This window comes from Lepidochelys olivacea, assembly GCF_965140295.1.
Source record: "Lepidochelys olivacea isolate rLepOli2 genome assembly, chromosome: 3".
Taxonomy (NCBI): Eukaryota; Metazoa; Chordata; order Testudines; family Cheloniidae; genus Lepidochelys; species Lepidochelys olivacea.
The window spans coordinates 116,466,287-116,487,170 of NC_140413.1; the positions used below are offsets into that span (position 1 = coordinate 116,466,287).

General features: G+C 38.8%; 1 protein-coding gene across 1 annotated transcript in view; it reads right to left on the minus strand.

Annotated features, from left to right (window-relative positions):
• The window catches only part of SYNE1 (spectrin repeat containing nuclear envelope protein 1), a 503,778-nt gene that overhangs the window by 342,189 nt on the left and 140,705 nt on the right, over positions 1–20,884 (minus strand). The window contains exons 10-16 of the mRNA XM_084624934.1: positions 17,373–17,480; positions 14,962–15,099; positions 13,230–13,394; positions 9,303–9,415; positions 8,502–8,670; positions 6,163–6,259; positions 3,151–3,353 (exon numbers count right to left, since the gene is read on the minus strand). Of these exons, the coding sequence (XP_084481060.1) occupies positions 3,151–3,353; positions 6,163–6,259; positions 8,502–8,670; positions 9,303–9,415; positions 13,230–13,394; positions 14,962–15,099; positions 17,373–17,480 (993 nt within the window). The remainder of the gene's footprint in view (positions 1–3,150; positions 3,354–6,162; positions 6,260–8,501; positions 8,671–9,302; positions 9,416–13,229; positions 13,395–14,961; positions 15,100–17,372; positions 17,481–20,884) is intronic.

Sequence of the window (20,884 nt, forward strand, 5' to 3'; positions counted from 1 at the left end):
ACCAGTTCTCTTGTTGGCAGACTTAGCAAAGAGGTCAAAGAAGAAATGAGATGGAAGAATGAATTACCCTGCAGAGGTAGACCTTCTTCATTCCAGGTGTAAATCTCCTCTCCAACACTGGGAAGCATGGCTTGGATACCTCTGAGGCACCATTTCCCACCCCAGACCCTGCGGAAGTTCCTCTGCATAGACCCCAGTCAGCATGAAGGAGGAAGCAGAGTCAGGGCAGGCTGTGTGTGTGGGGGAGGCACATATTGTCCCTGACCCAAGGAAGACTTTAAAAAATGAATACGGTACCAGCCTATACTATTTTTTGATTCCCCCCCACAATACCTCCTGGGGCCTTGAATGAAGGTGCAAGGGGAAAGGCCCTGGAAGCATGGCTCCAATGGAGCTGTGCTGGGAGGGGTCTGAGAGGGATTGCTGGGGTTGAAAAGGTGTGGGGTTTCCCTGTGAATGGCTGAGGCCATCTGCAGGTCCTCAGGAATCCACTAGGTTGGAAGGCAGTTCTCAGCAGGTGACAAACCCTGCTCCTCCTGATGGCATGGTGCAGTGGCATCACAGATATTTCCCAGTAAATAGCCTCCTTGTGCAACTTTGAAATTACTAAGCCAAATTTATCTTTAGTTGAAGTTCCTGGCAGTTGATGGAGTTACAGAAAAGATGGATTTGTTCGGCGATGAATTTGTTCTGTTATATTTCAATTATTTGTGTGAGGAATATGAGAGTCCAGGACGATTATTTCTGGCAAGTTTCAAAATTGTTTAGGTTAATGAGTTCATGGTAGAATCCCTTAAACTAGGGGTTACCAAGGGAAACAGGGAAGAACTTTACATTTTAGCATTGCAAACACAACAATGATGCAAATATAGAACTTGTAATCAGACAGGGAGCTAAAGGAGAGTTGAAACATTATGGTGTGGTATGAAGGTTTTATGGCCTACATTTGGGATGCACCATAATTCTCATGCATGGTGAACTTAAGAGTGAGTTATGTAGGTCATTCCAGGTGAGTGCCATAAAGCCCTTATATCACGCCACAGCATCAGGGATTTTGTATGTTATACATACATTACAAAACAAATATTTTGGAAATATTTCAGTAAGTTTTACTTTGTGTTACTGATGCTATTTAATTACCTCTATCCAACTTGAAGCCAGGATGCCTTTGTTAAAATTAGTTGAATTGTACAAACTTTAGTGAGAGTGAAAGTTATAACTGATAAATTATAAAAGCCTCTTAAATGACCTAAAATAGATTTGCCATACATGATGATGTCACTCTTAAGGTCTAGTACAGCATCTTGAAAACACGTAGGACCAGAAGCAAATTCTGTTACCTTCTGATAACTGGGGACACTTCTGATCCTTGAGCCAGTGTAATATGAGGGAGAAACTGCACATTTTGGGGGAAAGGAAGTAATATTCCTATGTCAGAGTGCTGTATTTATTTATTTATTTATTTACTTACTTACTTATTTAAACTGGCTATTTGAAGCTGCTGAGAGATTTGGAATAGGATTGCCAACTCTCCAGGATTGCCCTGGAGTCTCCAGGAAATAAAGATTAATCTTTAATTAAATATTATATCATGTGATGAAAACTCCAGGAATTCATCCAACTAAAATTGGCAACCCTAGCAGTCAAAGAGTCCCAGTGGAGACAGATTAGCAGATGGACAGAGTGCAGATGGGATGGTCAAAGTTTCATCATGAATGCAATTCATCACATGAATATCAGGAGCACGTGTGGCACTATTCACAGTTCACATTTTGTGTTTAAAATCTGCTTTAAGATGAAACTGTAGAACAGACTCGGCACATAGATGTTGTCTTAAATGTTCATATACAAAGAATATATCAATATTTCATTTTATACACATGAACATAAACCACACATATAAGCCTCTGACACCCATGTGTATTTATCATGTGTCTGACCATCTCACTTGCCCATTAATCTACCGTTGCCAGGACAATTTATAAAATGCCAAACTACTGAGACAACTTTTACAGGCACAATTTTTGTTTAAACATAAGAAACGCTCCGTTCTTTCCCCCCAATTCAAAGTACTGAATTTAAAAAAAAAAAATTAAACTGGCTTGTGACCCACAATGTGCAATATTCTGTCCTCAGCTGATGTCAGGATTAAAGTCTGATATCTTTTTAAATAGGAGATATTTATCATTGGTAGTGCTGAAGACCATAGATATTAAAATTGTGCCATTAAAATAGTAGTGTTATCCTTACGGGTGAAAAACTATCTTAGGTCATTTAAAGAAGTTTCTAAAATGTATTTGTCATAATTTTTCACCCCCTCTGAGGTCAGAGCACAACTCATGATACCAAAGCAGACAGGGTTATGGTGAACTATATAAATGCACACAATAGTTGGAACAAATTTTAGACCTATTTAAATAATTTCTAAAATAGTTTAAAAACATCCTTATTTTTTAATTTGCTGGGCAAACATAACTACAAATATACGTAGATAAACTGGCTGTAGACAGAGTGGTAATTCAGAGAAGTCACCTGAGTGGTAAACAAAAAGGTAAAAGCATAATATTTACTGCACATAAATGCTTGTATAAACAGCTCACTTTAACTCCTAAATTGTTGCAAAGAAAGAAGTGATTAAACCAGTTTTACTACAAAATATGTGGCATATACAGAACACATAATGATGCAGTATGATATAATGGCACTTGTTTTGAGTGAGCTGCATAACAACACATTCTTGACTTTCCCATTTGTGAACAAAGCGGCCACCCTAAATTCATGAAAATAAAGCCTTTATGCTATACCATCCTGTATGTGCTCGCTGTCTTTCCAAATTTATACATGCACACATGAGTGCCCACATGCGCACACACACAAACCTGAGGCAAATATGCTCAGATAAAAAGTATACTATGCATCTGTGAACGTTTCTGATAGTGAAGAGAGTAGACCAGGAATTATTCCATGCATAAATCTCAACCTGCCACAACTCTCATCATCTAGGGCTTCTCCCCAGTCTTCTGCAAACAGCCCCTAACTGGTCACTGATATATACTTTTTTAAACTTGTTTTGTGTAGGTTGTAAAACTTTTACTGAACAGTCATAAAAGCCATATACAGGGGTTGGATGAAGTAGCTAATATTCCTTACCTTTTTGGCATGTTCAGGCTGATTCAACATTTTTTCAGCATCCTCCAGCCAGGCCTGCAGACTGGCCACAGTGCTGCTATATCGGTCCCAGTTAGCAATCACTTCTTCTAACATGCTCCTCACACTTCTCACCTCTACCGACAGGTTCCTCCACTGGGCTGTTGTTTCATTCATGAATTTCATCACATTCTCTGCTTCCTCCACTAAGACATAGAAAGCATATTGAATTTTTAAACACAACTTAAAAGTCTTGGAGCTGCTGGAAGTATTTATCCAAGTATTTAGCATGTATTTCTTTTATTAAAAATATTATTAAATTTCTTTTATTATTCTTGTTAAGTAATTATATTTTATATTCTTTTCAGCATCAGTAGGTTTGTTTAAACATATATTAAATGCACAACCTAATCACAGAATCATAAAACCACAGGGTTAGAAGAGACTGCAAGGTCATCTAGTTTAACTTCCTGCCAAAATGCAGGATTTGTTGTGTTTAAACCATCCAAGACAGATGGCTCTCCAGCCTCCTTTAGAAAAACCTCCAGTGAAGGAGCTTCCACAACCTCCTGAGGGGTCTGTTCCATTGTCCTACTGTTCCTACAGTAAGGAAGTTTTTCCTGAGGTTTAATTGAAATCTGCTATGCTGCAGTTTGAACCCATTGCCTCTTGTCCTGCCCTCTGTGGCAAGAGAGAACAATTTTTCTTCATCTTTTTTGTAGCAACCTTTCAAGTACCTAATGAGTGCTATCATGTCCCCCCACACCCTTAATCTCTTCTTTTCTAAACTAAACATACCTAGTTCCTTCAGCCTTTGCTCGCATGGCTTGTATTCCATCCCTTTGAGCATCTTTGTCACTTGCCTCTGGATCCTTCCTAGACAATTTCTCTACATCCTTTCTAGACAGTGGTGACCAAAATTGGACACAGTACTCCAGCTGAGGCCTAACCAGTGCCAAGTAGAGCAGTACTATCATCTCCTGTGGACTTGCATGCTATGCCTCTGTTAATGCAACGTAAAATTACATTTGTTTTTTTTTCAAACACCATCTTATTTGCTGATTCATGTTGCGGTTATGATCCACCACAACTCCCAGATCCTTCTCAGCAGTGCTGCTGCCAAGTCAGTTTTCCCCCTTTCAGTACTTATGCATTTAGTTTTTCTTTGTTGTCTTTGTTGAATTTCATTTTGTTATCTATAGCCCATTTCTCCATGTTATCAAGATCCCTCTGAATTTTAGCTTTATCCTCCAAAGTATTGGCAACCCCTCCCCCCGAAGCTCTATGTCAGCTGCAACATTAACGTTGAGAAATTAAGCATACGTTGTAAAAAATAAAGTATACAAAGAATGTCACATTAACTCAGTTATGGTGCATATCCTGCATATTATTGGTGTATGCATCTAATAACAAAAAGGTAATATAGGATGAGTTAAATGTAACAAGGAAAGAAAAATAGAAAACTACGTGTGCGGCTGCTTCAATGATGAATTTGCATTAAAAATATTCAGTGAAAATCTATTCTAATTTACAGTTGTGTAAATCCAGATTAATGACACTGGATTTTTGTCATTTACTTTTTGAATTTTCTGTCTGTGGTGTACTTGATTTCTGGGCCATACCGGTGCATTTGATTCCCTCTTTTTAAGGAAAATAGACAATGCATCCACAATGCAGGATCCTTTAAGAAATGAATTCATAGCTTAGGTGTCCTTAGTTTGCACTATTGATGTTACCAATAACTCGGGTGAATATTTATTTGTTGGAAAATGACTTATTGCTGGATTTTTTTTTAAAAATCATGAAATAATTTCTATTGCTCTTAAATTTTGTAAAGTGTATTTTTACAAAAATCTAAATTTTGGAACAAATTTGAGCTGATAGTGTCACTTTAAATGGGTAAGATATTCCTTTTCACTCCCTGTCCATAAGCCATCTTAACAACTGCAGCATCTCACCCCAGAGATTGCTGCACTATTATTTGACAGTGTTTAAAGTAGTCCCCACCAGATGCTTCCAGAGCCATCCATGCAACCTCACTGAACCCAATGGGGTTGTATAGGTGGAACAGAGAATAGCCGATCCATCCATAGGTCATCGTATACTGCACCTATCATTTTGATCATTCTTTGTAATTCTGTGAAGCTTGTGAAAGGTACTTCAGTGAATACTATCTCTACTAATAATGATACTGGATGAGACTGCTTTGCATGTGGGTGCAGAGGCATAATAATACAAAAGATCCTTCCATGGCTTGCACACCAGGAATAAAAGACCACTCCTTGAGCCTAGAGATAACAGAATGGTGCAGCTTCCCCCTGTGTAGTGGGGAGTTCAGCGAGGGCTAACAATCCCTCTACAACTTCCCCCTGGATAGCTGTTGCTCTGAAGTGCCCCAACACAAGGCTGTTCAAAATGGCACAAATTGCATCATTATTATTATGATTGTGACTATCATTAAATCCCCATTCCAGATACTTCGAGAGGAGACTGTTGCTTTTTTACAGTCCACCCCCCGAAAAGCACAGATGACCTCTGTTACTCAGTTCTTAGATGTTATCATTTCATATTTCCTCCAAGTTATTCAAAGTGGGTGAAATTCACCACAGTGCAGGAGGCCAGTACAAAATATGTGAGACTTATTTGGTGTATGGGCATTGTGCTAGCCCTCTGCACCGGAATGAATTTCACACTTTGTGAATCAAAATCTTCTTCACTTACAACCAGGAGTACTTTTCTACAAGTCAAAAGTGGAAGACTTTTTACAATTAACACTTAGATTTCCTCATGTTCAAGTAGCATATTCTAATAATCACACAGTCAACACACACTCGTAGAAATCCACTGGAATCTAGTCTTGTCAGATCCCACGTGGTTAATTACAGGTACAGTACAACTGTATTGCACAGAAGGAATTGGCTTCTAAATATACTCTGAGGAACTAATTTAAGAAGGATATTAAAATCAACAGGACTAAAATGCCTTCAGAATTGCAACAGATACAGAGGTATTTACCTGAGCCATTAGCTTTGGCATACATCTCAGCTGCCCTTTTCAAGATCTGGTATGTAACTTCATACTGCTCAAAGAATTTACTGTTTTCAATAACAGACTGAAAAGGGAAAAAACAGTTATAAGGGGCAAAAGTAAATGTCACATGGAATAATAAGTACAATTCCTCTGAATTACAATTGCATTAAGATAAGATTTCTCAAATTTCACCAAACCATCCCCCACTTAATTTACAAAGTGCTATCCAGAGTTCCCTTTCACAATGACAGGACAGGATAGTCTCCTCCCACAGGTTTTTTTTTTCTTTCAATAGTACATTTTGGATGAATATTTTTAACATGCTTATAAGGCAACCTGTTAATTGCTCTTTCTTGCCGGAATTCTTTGGACTTCTTCACACTTAGAATTCAGCAGAAGCCAAAGAACTGACTGAAGAGTCACTATTTATTAGATAACTCCTCCTCTGCTGAGATCTAAGTGAAAACAATTCAGTAAGGGCAAAATTCATCTTCATGCAGACGGCTAACACAAAACCTATGCACCATTTAAATCTCACTTAAGCCTTCAGAATAGCCCTTGTACTGACCCTCTGCAAAGGGACAGATTTCATTCGAAGAGAAGAAATATATTCCATCAAACATCAGTTTTCATTCACATCTTCCAGAAGAGACAGAACGAGGTGTTAAAGAAATACTACATTAAGGGATGCTGCTTTACAAAGTGTTGCATAGGTTTTTACCTTCACGGTTGATGCTAAAACTCTATATCCTGCACTGAACATTTGCTCTTAAACAGAGCTGGGTAAATAATTTATAGGGAATACTTATTCAACAAATGTTGCCCCTTTGTTCATGGATGGTTAGTCACTTGGTTTTGTTTTTTTTCAAATGTATTTGTTTTTCAAAATTATTTGTTAAAGTTGTTAATGTGCTTAAGAATTTTCAAGGTTGAGTTCTTAGTTAGGCCAACTGCCAAATGGAAATATTTTTTTCCTACCTTTGTAAATTCCCTTCAGATATGTAAGTGCAAGAAATATTAGCCCTGTTTTTCAGATAGGCTAACCAGGCTCACTGATTAGACTTGGAGGTACTGACAGTGGCACCAAAAGACTTGGGTCCCAGTTTTGTATTGAACACGTAATTTGATATGATTTTTAAACACTTTTTGCCAACATTTTGAGAATGAAGGCATGTTGGGCTAACTTAGCTATGCAGTATATACGCATACTTTATATCATCAGATACACACTGAAGCCCCACCCCATCTAGCAAAGCATTAAGCACATTAGTAAACTTTAAGAATGTGAGTAATCCTATTAAAGTAAATGGGAACACACATTCTCAAAAGTTAAGCACATGATTATTGAGTATACTCTACTCTAAACAGTTTGCCCATTCCCAATTAGCATTAAAACTATGGAATTCTTGATGTGCAATGGTTAGAAAACTATAATCGTTAATACCGTCAATGGGCTGCTTTGATGAGCACTAAAAACATAATGGAAGTTAAATAATTGAGAGAAAGATGCTTTTGGATCATTATTTTATAGTAAGCAGGAAAAAATCTTATTTTAAACTATTAAATGAAAAGGAATCTCAGGTACTGAATTTGTGTTTTATTTTGAATTATTGATTTGTTGCTCTGTAAATTGAGTTTGGCATTTGTATCCATTCCCAAAACAAGAAAACAATGAAAAGGAACAGTTCAGATTGCTAATAACAGTAATGTGGGGAACCAGCACATCATTTACAAAACTGAAACACATCAAAGCAAGCGAATAAATATGGGAGGACTCCATAAATCTTACATGGCACACATAATAAATACATTGGGCAAGAACCTCAGCTAATGAATGCTCAGCTCAGCTGGGGGGGGGGGGCTCAAATGTGCCTTACGTGTTTCCCCATCAAGTTGCTCTGCCCAGGGTGAAGCCCCCAACACAGGTTAGACTGGCCTGAAAGCTGTTTTATTCTCCATAAGCCACCAGTGGTCTTAAGGAGCCATGTGACAGCTGTAGTAGTAGTTCTGTACCACCCCAAAGATCCTCCTAATTTCAGAGGCTGGATCTGCTGGGTTTAGAAGAACTTTGTACCATTGGAGCACCATGCACCAGCTGGAGCGCAGCCAGGATTGGGGCCATCTGCTGGATTCTCTGTTGTTTTATACTTTCTGTGGTCCTCTATACCTCTTCAAATTGGGTGCAGAGTAGATGTAAAATGCGGCCCTTCTCTTATGGTAGCATTTTACACTGTCTTTACATAGGTGTAAATCACAACATAAGGGGCAAGGCAGTGGAGTTCAGATGTAGATGCAACAAAATTAAACAAAGAACAAAAGCTTACAATATAATTCTGTAGAAGTAGTTCTACTGATTCTCGTCTTCCATATTTGATAATCCATGATTTTAACTTCGATTCTGCAAGGACTAACAGTGACAGCAGACGGTATTTCAGTTCCAGAAACTCCATTTTCAACAGATGGAGTTCAGACGTAGATGCAACAAAATTAAACCTAGGAATGAATCACACAGTAGTAAAAAAGTGAAACATTCAATGTGTAGGAGGAACAGAGGGATTTTTCTATAGGTTCAAGCTACCTTGTTATGTGTGAGATATATATCTCTATTCTTTGATCTAATGCAAAGCCTAAGGGCATATTTAATGTTGTATGATAACCACTCTGAAGGCTGCTCATTAAAAGCAAACATGCTATAATTTGTTTATACACAGAACTAAATCATCAGTTTAGGTCTCAGACTAAGTTCTTTTCATTACCAAAGCATCCCTCTTCCAGTTTGTTCATAAGCATCCCAAGTGTTGTTACATAATGTTCCTTCTTGTGCCGAGTCTGTCTGAAAAATTATTCCTTTTTGAAAATCAATAGCTTGTTCAATTATGAATATCAGGCTTTTCAATATATTTCTCATTTGTTGCTGCTCACATTCTTCTTAACTAAGAACCAAATGTAAAATCTGATTTTTACATGAAAACATTATAAAGTAAACAGGATCTCTGTCGTTCACAGAGAAGGATTCATTTAAGATTAGTCTTTAAGGTGCCACCGGACTCCTTGTTGTTTTTGTGGATACAGACTAACACGGCTACCCCCTGATACCTATCATTTAAGATTGAAATTCTTCTTACCTCTCTGCCATATCGTCTAACTGCTCCACTGGAACAGGGACTCCATTAACAGACCTAGCCCGGTGGATCACTTGGAATGCCTTTTTGTGACCATCTATGTTTTTAAGCAGGTCCTGGTTCGATTCAAAGAGAGAGAAAACGCTCACAGTAGACTAACTAATAAGCATGATTTTAAGGCTGCAATGATGAGTCAATGTAGTTAAGTATTTGAACATGCTGTCACATTTGCATGCAAGTTAATGCCTAATATAAAAGCATTATATAGCAGCTTGAGCATCTGCACAGTGGAAGTACCTTATGAGATATTCTGCTAAAGCTGTGTCTTATAATTCTGGCAGTTTTTAAAATAGATGGCACTTGCTCTGCCTCAGATAAATCTTTCAGAGATTTAAAGAAACACGATGAACTCTAGTTATATGTGACTAATCTGAGATAAAGTCTGCAACTGCTGAAATTTCATGAGTATATAATTTTGCTAAATTTACTGTTTATATCTTTACTACAAATACCAGCTTTTATTAATTGCTATTTCAAATATTACACAATTAGTCTAATCCCCCTCCCCCCCTCAATACAAAGCAGCAGATTCAGGGTTCCTGATGTTATTGCATATTCAATGTGAAGTGAACTCCTGACTCTCAGCATCAGAAGATTCAGTGATTATATGCTATATATTACGCAAACCTACACTGAATACAGTACCTAAACCTGTAAGCTTATGATAAGATACAAACAAGCATAAGCCTCATAACAACAGCTCATTTCTATAGTAACCAAGCAACACTACTTCAAAGGATTTCCTGGAGATTACTTATTAAAATGAATGACTGGCAATAGTTTCCAAAGCGGTAACCATAACGATGTGAAGTCTTCAGAAGGCTGCCAGAATGTGAGGGAGTAGATAGCTTATTGTACAGTCCTTTGCTGAAGCTGATCAGTATCGTACTGACAAACAAAATCATGTACAACTCCTCCTCTCCCCAGGCTGAGGGAGCTGGGACACAAAATGCAAGCTAGTAAATTTATCTGAAATGTTTATTTTTTCAATGTATTAAAATATCACCTCTCCACAGATTGCTCTGACTGAGCACTTATGCAACAGCAGAGATATAAACAATTCTATTGGCTCAATTCACAAAATTGTGCCCAATATCCCTCATGATCCTCCACCAACCCATCTGACTCTACTCAACCCTCCTCTTTGGTAGAAAGTTTGAGAGAACAGTTAAAACTGACAGTATGTCTGAAGGAGGATATATCAGGCTTTGTCAGGCAAAGGGGATAATAAATGAGTTTGAGAATCAAGAAACCCTTGTTGAGAATTCTCTGCAGCTAGCCCTCTCTCATTTATATGAGGGATGTTAGAACAAACATTTCACATGACTGCATTTGCCACCTGGCCATGCAAGGAGGGAAGTTGTCTCTAAGGGCTTGTCCACACTGTCCCACAGTTCAGAGTACAGGGGTGTGAATAGCAGTAAGCACCAAACTGCTGCGCTTCAGCTTCCCCACATATGGATGCAGTGGGCGTGAACTAAAAGTGTCCTTGTTCACATTAACATAATCCTCAGCTAACCAGACTACATTAATGAAAACTAGAAACCTTTTAGTTTGCACTCACAGCACCCTCACGGGGCAGTTACAACACAGCACTTTGGTGTGCATTTCTATTCCCACCTCCATAGTCCAAACTTCAGGGCTATGTAGACATAGCCTGAGATCCTTAGATAGATAACAAGCTTTTTAGATCTTTAGAAGTCAAAACCAGTACTTGAAACTTCACCCACTAATCTACTGGACGCCAGTGAAAACTATGACATTGAGATGCAATTTGCTCTCCAAGTGAATTACTAATTATTAAGGTCCTGACCCTTCAAAGACTTATATACATGTTTAACTTTGAGTTAAACAACTGTGAGTAGTCCCACTAACTTCAGTAGGACTACTTATGGATCTAAAGTTGAACACAGCAAAGTTTGTGCAGGATGGTGTCTAAGAAGGCAAAACACACTTTGAAATATACTAATAAAAAGCACTATATAAAAGCTAGATGTTATTAATAATGTATTCTGCATCAGTTGGAACTTCAGAATAACCTTAAGGGGCCATATAATATGCAATGCCATGTAACAACTTCTGGAGGTGACAAAGGTATGGATAATGTGGTGAGGTTCCCAGCAGAGAGAAATTAAAAAAAAATTGCAGAGCACAGCTGGAAAAAACACATTGAGCCATTGCTGCTACCTAAGCAGCTGAGGACCTTCATGACCCCTGTGTCACGACCTTGAGTGACAAAGATGAGCACACTCACACAATACAGGGAGCTGATTTCTACTAATTCTTCTGATGCTTTCTCCATCCCACATGCATTACATATAGGGCAGTGGTTCTCAACCTGTGGCTCGTGGGCCACTTGCGGCCCATCAACACACAGCTGCAGCCCGTGTGATATCCTCAGGGCCATACAGGTAGTACTGGATGTGGCCCACATAACACATATATGCAGCCCACAGTGGTAAATAGGTTGAGAACCATTGATATAGGGCTTGAAAATCTACCTGACATCTACTAACCTAAGGACTAAGTTTACTTGTCAGGGTGATTACTTAAGATGTAAGAGCTCAAAATATATATCTCTAAGACTTCCAGGAGTTGTTCTAGCACAAACAGAGCTGACATTCATGATATTGCAAGATTAACAAAACCTTTTTTGTTAAGAAACCTTTTAGGCCTTCATTATACTGTACACCATAAAGAAGCTAAAAGGACTACAAATATAATTTTAAATAAATCCTTGGCAGATTATTTTTGCAGCAATAAAACAGTTGAGCCTTGTATTTCTTTATACCATGCTGTCAGCCAACTTTCAATACAAAACATTTTAAAATATAACTTACTAGATACACCTTTGTTGCTTCCATTATATCTTCTTTCCCTTGCTGGTTCCACTCCAGTTTTTCTTCCTTTTCTATCCCTATATTTTCAGTGTCTGTTCTCTCTTTTCTTCCTCTCTTTCCCAGCTTATATACCCTTTTACTCTTTCCCTACATTGTGTTCTCTACTTCATCCTCTATATTTCCTGTCTCAGCTTTCTTCTCCTACTTCTCCCCAAAGATTTTTATCTGCCTGTCTATATATACAACTTACTTTTAAATGAGAGCTTAGAATCTTCAGAAATTGATCACACTATTATTCAAATTTGCCTATGAAAGCTTCTTACTCACCCATAGGAAAGTGGATTTTTCAAGCCCTGTTCAGGCGCAAAATGATCTAGGTTCACCACATTCTCTTTCAAGCCTAAATCTTGGTTAGGCATTAAGGCAGGTTAAGACCAACTGCAATGCGGGTTATCAGCATATTTAAAGTATTGTAGTCTCTCCATTACCCTACTATTTCACCTGGCTTCCCATATAGATTGAGTAACAGAATGGTACAGTGTGGAGCTTTGTAGAAGAGAGCTCCTGGAGCAGATGAACAGCTATGGAATATTACACTCTGGGACTTTTCAAAAAGAAAGGAATAAGAGCCATTCAAAAATAATTCTAACTACTTCTTCTAGGATCTGCAGACATCTTAATAAAACCTCATAGTCAAAGGTATCATCTGATAGATCTAAAAGAATAAGCATGGACACTTGATCTTCATTTACCACCAACAGGAGATTATCTACCAAAACAACTAGTACATGTAGCCTCCTAACTACAGCATGTCAAAACCCAGTTTGTATTGCATCAAGGAAATCTTAGGACTCCATATGTTGTCCAAGTTGCCTCATCATCACAACTCACTTTCAAAACAAACCTAGTAACAACCATCACGAAAATTTGTTGTTCATACAGCATGAGTTCTCAGTCACCCACAATCCTAGGAACAGTGGCCACACTGAAACTGGAATGTCATGCATAGAGATGTCTCATACAGAGTTACCTTATGCTGTTCAAGCTTCCGATGTATCGTATTTGCTGTTTCCTCATGAGCTTGCTGGACAATTATTTCTTCCCTAACAGCAGCCTCTGCTCTGTATAGCCAGGCACCTATGCTACCCAAAGGTGCAGGAAGAGATTTATCAAGATATTTGTGCCAATCTAATAGCTGGAAAACAAAATTAAGAATACTGAATATCCTTCCAGGATTAATTTCACAAGTAACTATCCTGACAATCAGGCTTCTAACAAACCTGGTGCTGGATAGTTACAAGACCAAAAAGAAATTAAAAGACCAATAAGTGATGTATAAAATGTAAATGTTGATAGTCAGTTCATGACGTTACAGTATTAAGGATGTAATTTATAATTTTCCATTACAACAGTTTGTCCTGGATAAACTATGCATGGCATCATTATTCATTAATGGTGCAGGTTACCCTACATGTATATTAGTAAAACTTGTCCACCACCAAAAGCAGTCAGATGTTCTATAGTTATACCACAGATGTGGTGATGACAGGCTTGTGGAAAAAAATGAAACCATGTCATAAACTGAACTTCTCATAATGTCGGATAGTTTTATCTACGCTCTGCTCATTACCCCATCTGAGAAGAGACAAATGTCAACCATTCCAGGCATCTCAGCAGTTTCAGACAGATGCTTATACGTTGTGCTTGAGAAATGCATCTTTCTTCCACCTAGCCTCCCCAAATTATAATTGTCTGGCATTATGCAGAGTGGAGCCTGACAAAGCTTAAGCTCCAATATAGCATCAATTATCAGGGACAGTAATAATTTCCTTATCCCACTGAATGCCAAGAATGTTTTTTCCAGTAGACTGTGGAAGTTCAGAGCTGAAGATTTTATATTAGTTACACAAAGAATCTATTTTCAGTAATATTGAAAGGTCTTTATTAATTTTTCTCTTCCTCAGAAGACTGTACATTTGGATCTGTAGAAGTAAAGTAGCCTGTCTTACTGGAAGAGTCCCAATTAAGAAAGAGAAAAATAATGTCAATAAAAATTACAAAGCTTCAGAATATTTCCAATATAGTTTATTTTAAATACATGACATAGAAAAATTCATGACAGCATGGTGATTTATAAAGGTTTCATTGGCTCTCATTTGGAATGACCTGCATAACTCATTTGTTGCTTCACCAGTCATAAGTATGTGTCCATGCCAAATGAATACTGTTACACTTTTACAACACACTGCAACAGTCAGTAGGGGTTTTTTTGGTTTTTGGTTTTTGGTTTTTAAAGCCAGGGGAGAGTGCGAACGCAGTCCCCCACTACCACAAATTATGCAGTCGAGTTTCCTGCATTTGGGGAAATCGCAGGGGTCAGCACACCCGCAGTGCAATGGATGAGCCTCACCCTGGGAAAACCACCTTTGTGATCATGGTATCTCCCCTGCCAGGTAAGTATTCAGTAGTTGGTAGGCAGACACAAATTGTTCTGCAAATGAACAGATGTAGAATTTTATAGGGCATTCAATATTGTCTAAAACCTGTTCTGTCAATCCAGTTTGAGGGGAGCTGTGAATTGTACTATTAGTTGTGTTTTCAAAATACTCAATACCACTATGTTTTTATCAACATATTTTCTAACAAAGGGCAGTTCAAGGTAGGTGCCTATCCGAAAGACCTTATTCAATCTTTGCTTTGGCAAAACTTAAAAATGTATGTCTAATAAAATGTATTTAGTGTATTAATTTTTTTTAACTTACCCTGGAAGAAACCCTGTCCCAAGCTTGCTTCACCATAGCTTGATCAAGTGACAATTTACCATCTTTCCGGGAAGACTGGATTACAAGTTCAATCTGTTTCCTCTTTATTTCATACTGGACTCGGAAGTGTTTAAATGACTGCATGAAAAGAAAATCAGTACAATGAGGCATGGAAGGAAATGACAGGACATGTATGGGGTAAGGTTGGCCATTTTACAATTCTGAATTGATAAAAGATTCTATCCTTCTCAAGTTGGAATGTGTATTTAATTATGAACTTCCTTGAAAGACATTTTTATTAAAAGTTTTAACAGGGTAAGAGACTCAAGGGACCTCTGTAGGGATACAGGACTCCTCTGTTTTCCTCCAGTTATTAGGTACCTGAACCCTACATGAAAGGCAGAAATTACTGTTGAGTAGAACTAGCAATTACATTCAATTAGCTTTTAGCAGGTTAAAAGAGGGGTTGGAGCCTCTCTCAGAGGCAGAGGAAACTAGGTTTTGGTAGAGAGATGGCCTGCATGGAAACTCTTATGTATAACCATATTTGAAGTTTAGGTTGAAGTTTATGATGTGGTGTTACCAATAATGCCAAACCCCAGGAAGGAGCAGGACTCTGATACTGCAAACATTTATGTATTTGAGTAACTTTACTTGCATGCACAAGTAGCCCTGAATGAGGAGGGACTATTCACTTGTGTGCCTTTAATTATATGCATAACTGTTTGCAGGATCAGGGCCTCCATCTGGACTTCATACAGTGTACATATAATCTGTTCAGGAGAGGATGGGAATTCCATCTGCTTCAAAGATCTACCACGATTTTTGAACCAGCATCTTACAATCACGAGCTGGTCCTGCAGCTGTCTTATGTATGGCACTCCCACTGAAATCAATGGGGATTTTGGCTGTGGTAGGACTGTGAGAGGAAGTCTTATGGCATCAAAAACATATAATTGGGACTTCACTGCTGAATCTGACAAAATAAGAAGCTAGGCTGTGAGGCAAAAAAACCTATGATTTAACAAAAACTGCTGAAATCCACTCTTTAGAGCTAAAGCAGTTTAAATCCAGAGTCACACACAAAGTTCAACAGACTTCTTCAGGATTCACACCAACAACTGAGTTACTCAAATTCACACTATTATAACTGAGCAGAATGTGACCCAAATACATATATTTAATGATAGAAGGAAAATACAGTAAAGTGCAGGCAGAGAAAACTGCCTCTTTATTTCAACGATTGTAGGACTGTTGTCAGGGCCTAGATCATCTCCTCCCACAGCAAAACCCAGGGCAGGATTTTCAGAGGAAGCAAATCTCTACAAACCTCCCTGACACCATCCTGTTATAGGGGCAGAATTAACCCATCTAGAAAAGGCGGTAGAATCTGCACCCAGATTAGGCAGGGGAGACATATCCACTAGAGGCAGACCCTATGCCTCCATATTGACTCTGGCCCTTATCACACCCACCCATTCCCCCCATGCAGCATGGCTCCACTCGAGCCCCACTATCAAGGCCTCCCCTGGGCTATGACTGCCCCCAGTGGAGGAAGGGGTTTCCATTAAAATATAATACAGGCCCATTCTGTATTAGCCATTTTGACTAATTTCCAGGACCTGGCTAGAGGGGAGTAAAATGTGACCTCCACCCCTGACCAAGGCCTGCCGACTCTTCCTCTTGGCCCACCTCCCCTTCAATTATTTTCCATCACAGAAGCTCTATCATGCAGAGCGGCCTTTGCAGCATCTGGAATGTATGTTTGGGGAGAGAGGACTTAGCTGCCCACCTAAGGGCAACCTAGCCCTTCTTCCATCCTGAGGAGGCAGATCTGTGTTAGACAAGTCCCCTTTATCTGAAGATCTAGGGGGCACAATGTGAGCATCTGCAGACTTAGATTTGTTTCGGCAGTGAAACACTGCTCACTTTTATGCAGTCAGCATACTGTATTAGTCTGCAGAAGAGAAGAATAAGGGAGGATTTGATAGCTGCTTTTGGAACTACCTGAAAGGGGGTTCCAAAGAGGATGGAACTAAACTGTTCCTCAGTGATACCGGCTGATAGAACAAGCAATAATGGTCTCAAATTGCAGTGGGGGAGGTTTAGGTTGGATATTAGGAAAAACTTTTTCATTAGGAGGGTGGTAAAGCACTGGAATGGATTACCTAGGGAGGTGGTAGAATCTCCTTCCTTAGAGGTTTTTAAGGTTAGGCTTGACAAAGCCCTGGCTGGGATGATTTAGTTGGGGATTGGTCCTGCTTTGAGCAGGGGGTTGGACTAGATGACCTCCTGAGGTCCCTTCCAACCCTAATATTCTATGATATGGAAGAAGGATACAAATTCAGGGGCACATATTAGACCTAATCATGACAAAAATGTTCCACCATTTGAAGTTTTCCACAGCTTACCTGGTATTTTTCCTGTAAGCTTGCTTCTGCCATCTGTGTCCTGGTCAGGTCCCTTTCAAACTGTTCTACCCAAACTTTGAGGTCTCTCAGCATCAGTCTATCTTCTTTCTGTGAGGCAGGAAACCCAAACAGCATTGTAGATGATTATTAGTGAGTGCCAAAGATATAGGCAATATATTACTCTTTCCTAGCAGAACAATTTAATTTACAGAGAAAGTCAATGTAGACATTTGGGTCAAATTTGACTCTATTATCTGCATTCAACCTGAATGAGTGTGGTTGCCTGGATGTATGAGTAGAATTTAGACCCCTAGACATGAGGTTCATACTAGCAAGGGATACTGCAGTGTCACATAGAGCATACTGTCACATGGAGTTCTTATTTAAAGCCAACTTAATGCGCAGCCACTGCAATAAATCGTAACAGCTAATTTTAATCTGCCACAGTTGATGTAAATCACAATTTGTTCACAGTGAATTTCAGTGAAGGTCTATTTGTTTGGAAAAGGGCATTATTCCTGATTTTATTATTTATTATCACTTATGGTATTGATGATAAACAATGTGTCATAATGACATGCTACATTACCAGACTGTTGGCTCCCTGATTTAAGTGTACCATCCAGTATCAAACAGCAAGTTGGTATAAAGGACAAATGCTTACATATTCTACAATTTTAGTTAGGACAAAAAAAAAAACATTGCAAGGTACTGATCTTCACAGTTTCTTTTACTTATATACCACAACACACTGATCTTTCTACATTCAATAACAGCATACTGTTCTATTAGAGGACTTGTTTCAACATTGCTTTAGTACGGTGTACTGTCAATCACACAGTCCTTATTCATGCTGTGTCCGGAACAATGTGATCAGAGAGTCACCAACAGAAAAATACCAACAGGAAATTACAGGTCTGTAAGCTTGTCATATCAAGATTTAGCATATGATAAAAGGGACATTTATGCACTGTGTAAACAGCCTACCCTTAAGCGGGATGTAAGTGACTGACTGATATTTGCACACAGTGCACCACATGCGCCTCTCACTAACGCTAATGTAACTCAGGAGTAACTCCATTGAAATAAATGAAGACACACGCCTGTAAAACCAGTGAGAGGAGAAGCAAGCGCATAGATTCAACTAAATCCATAGTAGTAACCCAAAGTATGTGAGTAAGTTTCAAACATCACACCAAATTAGTGGATTCATGCGTACAAAACTGTAGAGGAAATACCTATATGTTTTTAAAATAATTGAAACGTACTAAGGAACAGTCATTTTAAACTTAAATATTTAAGGTTTGCTCTTTTCTCAAAATCCCCTCATTACAGAGGGTTGTCAGGAAGTCAGTTATAGCTCTCTAATTCTCAAGCTGCCCTCAGCCCAGAAGTAAATTAGAGCAACACCAGGGAGGCTATTATTTTACAACAGTTAGCTATGGTCTCTATGGACCATCCATCAGCTGAGTATTGCTGTATGGGAATGGAGCAACCCACTCCCTCCCCAGTCCCTCAGGGCTGAGGCTGCAGAATAGGCAAAGATGGCACAGGAACCACTGGCTATATGCCTGATGAGAATTCCACTCCAGGGGAATTCTCAGCAGGATAGTTGCAGCCAGATTACATTCACTTTGCATGCATCTTGTGGAATCATTTATACCTGTGCAAAGTGTGTACAAAGGGCTTGTCTACATAGTCTGTAGTACATGGAAAACTGGGGTATAACTCTATAGCGCTCTAGCCTCCTGCACACTAAATGGCTATGTATATCCGTGGTGTGCTCTGATCTACAGCAGTGGGTCAAAGGGCACTACGGATCTTCTAGTGAATGACAGCAAGGTCCACACAGCAACTTAGTGCACAGCAGGCTAGTGATTTGTACCCTAGCTTGCAGCACACTAAGTGTCCATAGAGACAAGTCTAAAATGAGTGTAAAACACTACCGTTCTGACCTGGTGACTGACTATATGAGCCACAAAGTCATGTGTAGGAATCAGGCCCAAGATTCATTGAAACACAGAATCAGCAGCAGCAAGAACATGTCTATGTTAGTTGAAAGTAGACTTAAGAGTTAAAATAAATCCTTCCACAATGACCTTTGAAGACTACTAAACAATGGGTACAATTTTGTCTTCTAACAGGAATTTTTTTTTAAAAAAGTAGCTACTTCTATATGTAGTAAGATTGATTTTGAAGACATTACAATTCTAAAAGAGTGATAGTCATCAAGGTTTTGTGTTATTCCTCAACTGGTCTTCCATACACTCTGTATCAATGGGTGGGAGATAGTCAATAGGTTGGACAACTTTATGTGATCTTGTGTGTAACACAGAAGTGATATGCTCACTTATGAATTAGATGAAATAGTACCTTCTCTGCAGTCAGTGGGAGTCTTGCCATCAGGATTTAAGCCCTGAAGTTTAGCTCTTTACTCCCATATAGCACATTGTATAGTGGCACACGGCCTCTGGGTGAAATTCCTGACCCACTGAAATCAACGGAAGTTCTGCCACTGACTTCAATGAAGCCGAAATTTCACCCTATATGTGATTATTTCAATATCATATTTCATAGAAACCACAGAAATGGAGGAGTAGAAGGGACTCAAGAGGTGATCTAGTCCCTCCATGCTGAGGCAGGGCTAAGCATGCATAGACCTTCTAGTATAGGTGTTTGTCTAATCTTCTCTTAAAAAAAACTCCAATGACAGGGATTCCACAACCTCCCTTGGTAACCTGTTCCTGTCCTTAATTATCCTTCACATATTTGAAGACTGTCATCAGATCCTGCTTCAGTCTTCTTTTCTCAAAACTAACCGTGTCCAGTATTTTTATCCTTTCCTCATAGCTCATGTTTCTTTTTAGCATTTTTGTTACTCTTTTCTGGATTTACTCCAATCCGTCCACATTTTTCTTAAAGTGTTCCACCTAAAACTAGACACACTACTCAAGCTGGGGCCTCACCAGTGCCAAGTAGAGGAGAACAATTACTTCCTATGTCTCATACACAACACTCTATTAATACACCCCGGTATATTTGCCTTTTTTGCAACTGCACCACATTGTTGACTCAGATTCAATTTGTTACCCACCATAACCCCAATATTTTTTTCAACATTACTAGTGCCCAGCCAGTTATTCGCCATTTTGTATTTGTTCATTTGATTTTTTTTCTTCCTAAGTGTAGTACTTTGCATTTGTCTTTATTGAATTTCAGACCAATTCTCCAATATACCATACTGTATAAAACAAATTATTCAGGTTGATAGATACAACCTGTATCTATAGGTCCACTATAGAGAAGGACTCAAATTCAGCTATGCTGTAAAATCAGCCTAAAGTCAATGGATTTGTATTTACTTACACAAGTGATGAATTTGGCCCAGAATGATTTTGCTTAGGAATAATCAGTTGTTAATTTTTTAAACTATTAGCCATGCTCCTATTTTACCATTCTGTTTTTGCAGCCTGCTTCACTGGACTCTTGTTTCTTTCTACATACATTGGAAT